This window comes from Nerophis lumbriciformis, linkage group LG12 (assembly GCF_033978685.3).
Source record: "Nerophis lumbriciformis linkage group LG12, RoL_Nlum_v2.1, whole genome shotgun sequence".
NCBI classification, from domain to species: Eukaryota; Metazoa; Chordata; class Actinopteri; order Syngnathiformes; family Syngnathidae; genus Nerophis; species Nerophis lumbriciformis.
The window spans coordinates 21,326,902-21,338,921 of NC_084559.2; the positions used below are offsets into that span (position 1 = coordinate 21,326,902).

At 42.0% G+C, this 12,020-nt stretch overlaps 1 protein-coding gene across 2 annotated transcripts in view; it reads left to right on the top strand.

Annotated features, from left to right (window-relative positions):
• Nucleotides 1–7,483, top strand: part of LOC133623098 (transmembrane protein 132D) — a 132,405-nt gene extending 124,922 nt beyond the window's left edge. For both annotated transcript variants that reach the window (XM_061986088.1, XM_061986089.1), the window contains 2 exons: nt 5,514–5,705; nt 5,777–7,483. In XM_061986088.1, coding sequence (XP_061842072.1) covers nt 5,514–5,705; nt 5,777–7,084 — 1,500 coding nt within the window. In that variant the 3' untranslated portion in view covers nt 7,085–7,483. The remainder of the gene's footprint in view (nt 1–5,513; nt 5,706–5,776) is intronic.
• The last annotated feature ends 4,537 nt before the right edge of the window (nt 7,484–12,020 follow it).

The window sequence follows — 12,020 nt, forward strand, 5'->3', positions numbered from 1 at the left end:
AGCGCTTTTCTACCTTCAAGGTACTCAAAGCGCTTTGACACTACTTCCACATTTACCCATTCACACACACATTCACACACTGATGGAGGGAGCTGCCATGCAAGGCGCTAACCAGCACCCATCAGGAGCAAGGGTGAAGTGTCTTGCTCAAGACACAACGGACATGACGAGGTTGGTACTAGGTGGGGATTGAACCAGGGACCCTCGGGTTGCGCACGGCTACTCTCCCACTGCGCCACGCCGGTGATGGACTGATACAAAGTGGAAAAGTGTTCTGTGGTCTGACGAGTCCACATTTCAAATTGTTTTTGGAAACTGTTGACGTCGTGTCCTCCGGACCAAAGAGGAAAAGAACCATCCGGATTGTTATAGGCGCAAAGTTGAAAAGCCAGCATCTGTGATGGTATGGGGGTGTATTAGTGCCCAAGACATGGGTAACTTACACATCTGTGAAGGCACCATTAATGCTGAAAGGTACATACAGGTTTTGGAGCAACATATGTTGCCATCCAAGCAACGTTACCATGGACGCCCCTGCTTATTTCAGCAAGACAATGCCAAGCCACGTGTTACATCAACGTGGCTTCATAGTAAAAGAGTGCGGGTACTAGACTGGCCTGCCTGTAGTCCAGACCTGTCTCCCATTGAAAATGTGTGGCGCATTATGAAGCCTAAAATACCACAACGGAGACCCCCGGACTGTTGAACAACTTAAGCTGTACATCAAGCAAGAATGGGAAATTATTCCTCCTGAGAAGCTTAAAAAATGTGTCTCCTCAGTTCCCAAACGTTTACTGAGTGTTGTTGAAAGGAAAGGCCATGTAACACAGTGGTGAACATGCCCTTTCCCAACTACTTTGGCACATGTTGCAGCCATGAAATTCTAAGTGAATTATTATTTGCAAAAAAAAAATAAAGTTTATGAGTTTGAACATCAAATATCTTGTCTTTGTAGTGCATTCAACTGAATATGAGTTGAAAAGGATTTGCAAATCCTTGTATTCCGTTTATATTTACATCTAACACAATTTCCCAACTCATATGGATAACGGGGTTATACATTCTAAACTTAATATGAAGAGTTGCGCAAAACATGATCAACGCCATTGCCGTTTTGAGTACCACAAAATTGTTCTCTACCAGAATATAAAATCTATTTTTTCCGCAAAAAAGGCAATTTACTATTGAATATTACATTTTACTTCAGAAACTGATAAGCGCCCTGCCCTCCATTCGGACCGATCGTTGCATCCAAATTTGATGTCATCCAAAATCAGCGCCCACATTCACTCGTTTTGTGTCTGTTTTACTGTTATTGTAACTAAATAAAAGCACCAATTCATTTAAATGGCTTTCAGCTTTGGAACATGCCTTGATGAGGTTGAGCCCGTATGCACTAAATGATTGTGTGAGTGTTTTATTCATTCTGAACAATTTCATTGGCCCGCCGTGATCTGTGATCATTGGTCCAATGTGACGAGGCTAAATTTATTAGCGACATGTGAAACTTGTAAACCCGAAAAAAATCCATAAATTAGCAGCACTGTTTAAGAGTTCAAAGTGTGAGAATTAAGTAGCGACTTATAGACCATACATTACCAGTTAGGGTTAGAGTTAGGGTTAGGGGTTAGGGTCGACTGATTTGGAGCCACAACAACTAGTTAGAAGTGGTAATAATGGATATTACAGGAACTTTTATTATTGTTTCCACTCAATCATGGAAAGCCAACTCAGGGGTGGTGGGGACTCTACGACTTTCCAAGTAGGAAATCAGATTTATCGGAAAACTTCCCACTCGGATTTGGAAAATTCCAGTACAAATAGAATGCAGCATACAATACAACTTTAACCAAAACCTGTTATATAATACAATGTAATCACAAACCATGGCTGTAGACCACTATGCACCAGCATTGCTTTATTTGTCATTGAAGAATTTGACGTATGCAAGTCTTGAAAATAAAAGCGTTTTTTTTATTTTTCAATAGTTGTTAACAAATAACTTCTAAAGGGCCATAGTTGGTCAGAAGTTTACATGCACTCACCATTGTATTAGTCTTGGAACCTTGCTGATCTGTTTAATTGGAATGAAAGTATGTAAATCTTCAATTAATTACCAGTCGGGTGCACGAGTTAGAATTTAGTTGGGATTTCTCATTTACTCACACAATTATTGCTTTCAGCTCAAATATATCCAAGTGGGTTTGAAGCTTCCAGAGTGTCTTTTAAGCTGGGTTAAGTCTTCTCATCGGTGGTCTTGATTGACCTAACCCTAACCCTAACCCTAACCCCAACCCAACCTTAACCTAACCCTTACCCCAAACCTAACCCTAAACCCTAACCCTAACACCAAACCCCAAACCCCAACCGTAACCCAAACCCTAAACCAACCCAACCATAACCTTAACCTAACCCTAACCCTAACCCTAACCCTAAACCCTAACCCTAACCCTAGTGTCTTTTGGCCGCCTGTGTGGTCAAGGTACATTAATTTGCCCTGATTTGGAAGAACTATGTTCGGTGTATTTTTCACATTTTTTTCCGTTGCCATCACTATCCAACAATATTTTTTTTCCTAATAATTTGTGTTACTTTGCTGTGCTTCTAATTAGCGAGTAGCGATTAGTAAAGCTCTCTGTCGGTGCATCCTGTGTGTCTAAGCCAGGGGTCGGCAACCCAACATGTTGAAAGAGCCATATTGGACCAAAACTACAAAAAAACGAATCTGTCTGGAGCTGCAAAAAGTTAAAAGCCTAATGTAAGTGTTATGCCGGAAACACATTAAGTAAGTGTCTCAGAGGGTTAGATAATTCCTGGAAATTACTGTCTTAAAACTGCCAAAGGTATAGATGTGTGTGCCCAAGTTAAAGGAAAGGACAGGCTGTCTTGTAATGGATTTATTACAGTGTTTGCAAGCCTGGCAATGTTTGCTGTGGTCTGGAACAGTATGATAACATTTGTTGTGGTCTGGAACAACATGGTAACGTTTGCTGTGGTCTGGAACAACATGGCACACAATCAGAAATGCAGCCTATTAATATTACATACAGATAATCTGTCATGAGACAAGCAAATATTAATTAAATACACATAAGTCAAGGAAATTAAATGAACTCAAATATAGCTACAAACGAGGCATAATGATGCAATATGCACACACAGCTAGCCTAAATAGCATGGATTATTAGCACTTTATGCAAGTCAGTAACATCAACAAAAGCTCACCTTTGTGCATTCACGCACAGCATAAATTGTTTGGTGGACAAAATGAGACAGGAGTGGCATAAAACACGTCTCTCTGTGGCAGCGACGGAGAAGGTTGTACACGTAAACCATACTTGCCAACCCTCCCGGATTTTCCGGGAGACTCCCGAAATTCAGCGCCTCTCCCGAAAACCTACCGGGACAAATTTTCTCCCGAAATTCAGGCACACAATATAAACAAGCATACCTGCCCAATCACGTTATAACTGTAGAATGGTCGAGGGCGAGTTCTTGGTGTCTTATGTGGGTTTATTGTTAGGCAGTTTCATTAACGTCCTCCCAGCGCGGCAACAACACGCAACAACAGCATTTCGTCTACCATAAAGCAGTTCGTCTGCCGTAAACAGAAATGTTGTGACACTCTTAAACAGGACAATACTGCCATCTAGTGCATTTGATGAAAGCACTTTTTGCGTGCCACAAAGCAATGCAGTGAGGGCGTTCAGCATGGTGAGAAAAATAGTGACATATAGAACAAGGATGGACAATTCAACCCTTAACTCAACAATGAGTAGATGAGTGTTATGTGTGTGTATATGTGTAAATAAATGAACACTGAAATTCAAGTATTTATTTTATTTATGAATATATATGAAATACTTGACTTAGTATTTCTTATATATATATATATATATATATATATATATATATATATATATATATATATATATATATAAAAATACTTGACTTGGTGAATCCTAGCTGTAAATATACTCCTCCCCTCTTAACCACGCCCCCAACCACGCCCCCCGCCCCCACCTCCCGAAATCGGAGGTCTCAAGGTTGGCAAGTATGACGTAAACCAACTACGGTGAGTTCAAGGACCGCCAAAATTAGTAGGACAAAAGGGCGCTGGCCAAATACAGTGAAGCATAAACACAAACATATTAAACAGTGGGCTTTCTAACAATTAGGACGGTTTGTGTCATGTTTGTCCTCCTACAGAAACATTATTAAATCAATAAATATATTTCGTCCTGGGTATGACGTTAAACTACATCCAGGCATGAGATGGGGAGGTTGTGTGTGGGGTTAGTGAGTCCCAACAAACGTCTATAAAATGCACACAAAGAACCGTTTGCACCTTCTCTTGTGACTGGCGGGCGGTCAGCGCCATAAAGCTGAGCGGGTCCCTGGGTAATTGGGGCGCGGACAACCAACAGGACAGACTAAGTTCAACAGTCCAGTAAGGCAATTAGTCTAGGAGAAGGATCTCTGATATAAAATACCCCTTCCAACCCACACCAAGCCAGCGTGGAAGGTGTAGGCTAATAACCAGCATGAAAAGTACACCAAGAAGACGGCCCCCAGTCACCAGCAGTCCCGGAGGGAACAGTGCAGTGGCAGGGAGCAGCTAGAGATCGTTCACTATGGCAGAAACATGCTGAGGCTTTCGTCCAGCAGTGGACTGACAACGGCTGATGATGATGATATTTTCCCCCCATCTTTTTCCATTTTTGAAAACGCTCCAGGGAGCCACTAGGGCGGTGCTAAAGAGCCTCGGGTTGCTGACTCTTGGTCTAAGCAAACGGGTCCTGCCTCCAACCACAGAGACATAGATTGTGGATGACTAACCAGAGGATTCTTTATTATTGATGACAGTCATCATCGAGATCCTTTTCGTTTATCATTCGATTGATTGATTTATTTACTATTAGCCTTTGCCTATTGTATTTTTATTTATTTTTTAATGCATCTCAAGACTCGGGGGTACTAAAGGTGCCTACCGTTTGAGACGGTCAGCATCAATGTCTCCTGATAAGCTCCTATGAACACTCAAGAAGAAGCATGTATTGCACAAAGCAAGAGCCCAACATATGAAGAGAATATAAAAAAAAAAAAAATGGGTCAACCAAAGTGCCACCTTATGTTTTTCCTTGCCGTGCAGTTTTTTTTAGATGCGCAAAAATGAGCCAAATAGTAGAGCAGCATTCCTGGGCTTGAAACAGCTGTCAAAGGGGCTTACGCAAATGGAATTAACAGGGGACGCTGAGAGCAGACAGGACCACGTAAGGTCAATTGCAAAGTTGGGACAGCGCTTGCCAAATAGTGCAGTAGTAGCTTAGTACTATTGGAGATAGACGCTGGAGTGCATTGTTATTTGGAAAATACCACTCATCTAAAACAGAAATGAAGGTAATCCTCCCAAAGTGAAATGAAATGGACCATATGACTGATAAAAGTTATATGATGTACTTTATTGGTCAGTGATTCCTAACTCAGTCATGTTATGATCTGTTCTGTGACAGGTGTTCTCTCCAATTTCTCACGCAATATTGGCAAAAACAACGATAAAAGTCACAGATGAAAAAGTGTCCATTACTGAACTGGGGATCCAGATGGTTGCAGGTCTCGCAATGACCCTTCAACTCAGCCCAGGAAGCAACAGGGCCATTCTGGCAAGCACGGCAACACAGGAAGTTCTGCGCTTACCCAAACAGGTAATCAATCAATCAATCAACCCTGTTGTTGCTCTAAAACACAAAGATAATTCTGTATCCTCTCCCATTAGGAGGCTATGATCAGTGCATGGCTGCAGTTCAGTGACGGCAGCCAGACACCTCTTGACATTTACGATCCATCCTTTTACCGTGTCACGGTTTCATCTCTGGATCAGGGGGTGGTGTCAGTGCAGGGCACCCCTCCATCTGTGGTGGCAGAGGGAGAGGGAGAAGGAGTTCTGGTCCGAGTGGAAATGTCCATCTGTGAGGTCTGCCAAAAGTCCAAACGTAAAAGCACCGTAGCTGTGGGCAACGGCAGCCTGAAGGTCAAGTTCCAGGTGAAAAGTCGGCGGCTGGACGACTACGCTAAAAGTTTTGATTCTGCGGAGGTCAAAAACAACAGCGGCGACTTCAGAAATGACGGGGAGAAGATTGAGAGCGACAGGAATCGAAGGAAGCCATCACAGGATCCTTCGCAGCGCATCACGACATTGGAGCGAGACCAGAGCCCCCTGGCAAAGATCGCAACCACAATCAAATCTACGGAATGGACTTTCATGACCAGCGGCAGCCTTGGGGGCGTGGGGAAAGCGAGCAATTCGGGAAGCAGTCCAACCAGCGTTGTCAATATCAGTATGATTAGCGGCCCTGGTGACAAAAGCAAAACATATGGCTCCGACAATACGATCGTGGATAGCGTTCGCTTTACGAGTACTGTAAAAGGACCTGGTAACCTGCTCAACTCCAACAACTTTCCCACAAAAGTTAGTGCACCTGGAAAGAAGACGGTAGAGGTCGAGATTAGCGGTGAAGAAATGTTGGCAAACCGACCTCTGACAGACTTAGAGATTGGTATGTATGCTCTTCTAGTGGTCTTTTGCCTGGCCATTATGGTTTTTCTAGTAAACTGTATATCATACGTTGTTAAGTTCAGATATAAGAACTCTCCGTCACATAGCCAGGAGCCAACCGGTCACAGGCATGACTGGGTTTGGCTCGGCACAGACGCCGAGCTGGTGATGAGCGTCCCCGGAAGTCCGATTCAGCAAGACTCCCAGACCGCGACCACCGTCATAGACATCGGACCTGATAAAACGACTTCATTGTCCAGAAGGCCCAGTTGCCTCGCATCGGTCACAGACTCGCCCATCAGCTGCGTGGGTTCCTTCAGGACCAAATCCATGCCAAGTGACTCCCTCCACTCACCCACCAGCAAGAGGAAGAGAGTCCACTTCACCACGTTTTCCACGTTGGATCGCCAGCATTCGCCGCATCTTCCGCAGAGGGAGAACGGCCATGGAATCCACTGGGTCGGAAAGGACGACAGTTGTGAGGAGGGACCCCAAGGGCCCACAGTAGAGCTTCGGGACCACATATAATAACAAACCTGATCGGACCTCACAATGCAGGACATGCGGCTTTGATCACCTCAATGCCTTTGCTGACTCAAACTGTGACAAAAACAAAACACTTTACATTTCAAGGCCTTTCAGATGTACTGTATAATACTGTGAATACTTGTGAAGAAATACATTGTCCTCCTTTACTCAATGCTTAATGCCACGCTATGCTGTTACATGTGGGTATTATGTGAGTTTTGCACTTACACACCTACATTTGAGACATTGAGGAGCATATACAAAAGAGAACCCAGTTTGAAAAGGCAATAATCACGTTCCGTGGTTTTTTTTCCCCCCCAATCTTTTCCATGACCTTTTTTGTTGTAATTTCATAATTGATTTCATTCTTTTCTACATTAAACTCGCTACAAATTTGAACTGTTTTGGCATTAATTTTTTACCTTATACATTATAAACATTTTAATAATTGGCCTCTAACACAAGAGAATTAAACTACTTTTGTGTCATGAGTACGGTTCGAAGTATGTTATAGGTCTGTGTACCTATTTCCAACTCTGAAACGCAAATCAAAAACAAAATTAGGGCCGTCTTTCGCAGATTTGAAAAAAAAAAAAAAAAGAGTTGATTTTCATTAAAATATTGCCATAAAATTGGATTTTGTGCTGTCCTTTTAGGGTTTTTTATTTTTCCAGATAAACACAAAAATCGAATATACAGTCGCGGTCAAAAGTTTCATCTGACATCACACCATACTTGCGAAACCCTCCCGATTTTCCCGGGAGACTCCCGGATTTCAGTGGCCCTCCCGAAAATCTCCCGGGGCAACCATTCTCCCGAATTTCTCCCGATTTCCACCCGGACAACAATATTGGGGGCGTGCCTTAAAGACACTGTCTTTAGCGTCCTCTACAACCTGTCGTCACGTCCGCTTTTCCTCCATTCAAACAACGCGCCGGCCCAGTCACATAATATATGCGGTTTTTACACACACATGAGTGACTGCAAGGCATGCCATACAGGTCACACTGAGGGTGGCTGTATAAACAACTTTAACACTGTTACAAATATGCGCCACACTGTGAACCCACACCAAACAAGAATGACAAACACATTTCGGGAGAACATCCGCACCATAACACAACATAAAAACAACAGAACAAATACCCAGAATCCCTTGCAGCACTAACTCTTCCGGGACGCTACAATATACACCCCCCGCTACCACCAACAAGGACAATCCTTGAATCTCAGTATCTCAGTCAAACATAATACACTTGAGTGGATCTTAAAAGGGTAGGGGGAAAAAATCTGAATTTCCACGTGCAATATTTGATAAAATGAACTAGAAATCTATAAAATGATTACAGCAAAATAAAAATCACTAAAAATCACTCCATATTCCCTGCTGCTTGCTAGTGTTACTATTGAGTTATTGTTTGGAAATATAGGGAATTATAGAGAACCTTTATTGATTGAATCAAACATATTGAAATTCAATGATTTGGTGCATTTGCAAACAGCTAAAACAATGCCAAAGCAAATTGGATCCTGCCAGCCAATAAGGGAAAAACTAACCCTACCATAATATGCACGTACAACACTTACAACCTTTAGCATTTCAGTATGTGGAATTAAATTATGGAGTAGATTAAGCAAAGAAGTGGAACAAATACTAGTAGGATCCAGTTTAAGAAACTGTTCAAACTCAAAAAGTCTTCACAAAGTACAAGGTGGAAGAATCCTGATAAACATCTTGAACCTTATTAAAAACTGAGATCTTCATCTTGACGAAAATCAATACATTCATGAGAACTTCATTGTTTATTTACTTTGTGTCACAGATTGAGCAAAGGAATTAAGAACAAATAAAAAAAACAAAGGTTTTAGGAATTAAGAACAACTAAAAAAACAAAGGTGTTAGAAAATGCAACGAGATGAAAAAAAAAAGGTTGTATTCAATAAGCTCTACTTCTTTTTGGACATGTTTTTAATGAGGAACTGGAAACATACCATAACCATGAAGAAATGTTGAACTTTGAACAGACACTTTTTATAGCCGTCGGCAAGCTTCTGGTATAATTCCGGCTGGATACTTAACCGCTCTTTTTGGCAAAATGAGTCATTTAAATTGGTCGGTTTTCCGGGACGGAGCCAGCTCCTACGCTATAGTCCACACATGTTCACTCCAGAAGATTAATAGTATCCTACTTCAGCCATTCCAGAAACAGTTTTGATATGCGTTTGGGATCATTGTCCTTTTTGGATGCCCAATTGTGTCGAAGTTGCAGCCATCCAGATGTTGTTTTAAAGATCTTAAATTTAATTGTTTTTAAATACGACTGAAAACGATTTGGGGCCTTAATGTTTTCTAAGTCCAAATGTCTATCCTTGTTACTTTGGAAAAGTACCATTTTTTTTATTTGGAGTTTTAAAAGTCTGTCAGATGCTTTGAGATGTTTTTTTGCAAGGCACAAGAAATCTAGTGCAACATGAACGTGCACAAAAGACAAACATTTGTCAAGGTACGAAACATAACGATATGGACCTGGCAAAGAGCAACAGGTGAGACTACATAGACTAGATTAACTAATGGAATATGTGTGTGCCGGTAGAGAGTAATCCAACAGAAAGTAGAACAAAACATAGGAGCACCAGGACAGGAAATTATACAAAACACAGGAAAATAGCCAACAAAGTAAAACTTTTCGCGTTGGATCATGACACATATTAAAAAGTCATTCTTACTTAGTGTCAGGTTCAAACACTGATGACATCTATTAAACAAGACAAGAAGCAAAGAATTAAACAGACAGAATTCAAGTTGGCTTAGTGAGGAGAAACGTGTACATCTGTACCCTTGTACAGTGTCATTACGCTCTGCCAAAAAAATGCACGCCTCCTTTTATTTGAACCTACCCTGACCACATGGCAACAGCTGCTTCCAAAGGGACGGGGGTCGTAAACAGCCATCGCCTTTGATTACAAAACAGTTCAAAAGAAAAGGTCGGTTCAAAAAAGAGAGTCGTAAAAGAGTTCAAAAAAGAGGTCGTAAAAGGGTTCAAAAAAGCGGTGCCTGTAGGGAAGTCAGGCCCTGCTTCCTCTCCGCTTTGTAGTTCTTGGGTCACGACAATATCTTTCTGTTGATTACAATACATGCAAGAAACAACACCTTCATGTTGATTTCTATCCTACACAGTGGAGTTTTACAAGCCTTCTTCTTGGTAGGTTCAAAGACAGCTTTTGGTCTTCTCGCCGGGAACTCATTTCAACACAAAGTTTTTGTGATAACTTAGATCAAATTATTCTAACACTTAGCCCTATAGGGACATTCAAGTCAGCCTTCATAGCCAAACAGGACAGAAAAGTCATTAAGTGTTTAGAGGGCTTAAAAACATTTTGGATTGAGGTAACCATATGTAATAATTTCATGTGAAGTCATCATTAAATGGCCCTGATACGTCAAAAGGCATTAATAAATCATGTTCTTTTCGAATACCTTTATAACTGATAACAGTAGTTCAGCCGGGATATGATCATTTCAAAATTTTATTTACAGCCCCGAAATATTGTTATTGTTTTCATTTCGATGTCCCGCCCTCCACCGTTTGACCAATTAGAAAGTCCGTGAGGGTGTCACATCCAGATTGCCAGTTATGCACTGCACTCTTTCTCGTGCTACTGCCACTGGTAAAGTTACTAAACATGTCAGACATTAGTAAATCTAAAAGACCTCGTTACGATCCTCAACTTATTCATGACAAAGCCATAAAAAAAATGAGGATTTGTATCAGGGATGTCTTTGAAAGATGGAGACGATTGATGGTGTAGATTTTTTCAAACTTACTAATTTCCTTCTTGATAGGTAAGTAAGGCATTTAAGTTCTCTTAGTACTGGGAATGGACATTTCGTATGTAAACTATATTGTCCAATACAGTCCATAACCTTGTCTAACAAAGCTAGTATGTTCGTGCAACGAATGCTTAGTGTGATGGTGCGTAGATCCTAGTGTAATGCTTAATAGGTGAGCATGTGAGGTGAGTGACGTCAGTGAGTGTGTGGGCGAGAGAAGAGAGGGACTAGTTTGTTTTGTGTTGGATTGGCTGTGTGCAAGCAATCAATAAAGCAAGATTTGCAACTAATCGCCGGACTCAGGCAGGAAAGGTGCAACAAAGCGTATTTCTTCATCTTACTTGTCGTCGGCGTCGCCATGGCTGTACCTTCCTCGTTCTTCTGCTTCGTCTCCTTGTTGTGTGCGCAGTTGTGCACTGCACTCTCTAAAAGCCGTATGTGTTATTGATGTTATAGATGGCTGTATTGTCCTGTTTAAGAGTGTCACAACATTGCTGTTTACGGCAGACAAACTGCTTTACGGTTTGTGTATTGTTACCGCACTGGGAGGACGTTAATGAAACTGCCTAACAATAAACCCACATAAGAAACCAAGAACTCGCCCTCAATCATTCTACAGTTATAATGTGATTGTGCAGGCACACTGTTTATATTGTGGGAAAGCGGACTCAGGTCTGCATGGAGCTGGAGGGGGCGTGGCCTCCAGCTCCGCCGGAATTTCGGGAGATTTTCGGGAGAAAATTTGTCCCGGGAGATTTTCGGGAGAGGCGCTGAATTTCGGGAGTCTTCCGGGAGGGTTGGCAAGTATGCAGCCAAATCACATGATAAAATAATTCCTCATTCGTGTTTGCATATTGATGGACTACATGCACCAAGTTATATGGCAATGTGAAACGTTTGAAACAGTAGCCCCACCAGTGCCTCCGTGGAAATGCCCCCCTCTACCTCAAAGAACTACTCACCCCCAAATCCTCCACACGACACCGCCGCTCCGGACAGACTAACCTCCTCCAACCTCCGAGGCCAAAGCTACGCCGCTCCCAGTCTGTGAAACGCTCTCCCTGACCACCTGAGGGCACCACAGACTGTGGATGCTTTTAAAAA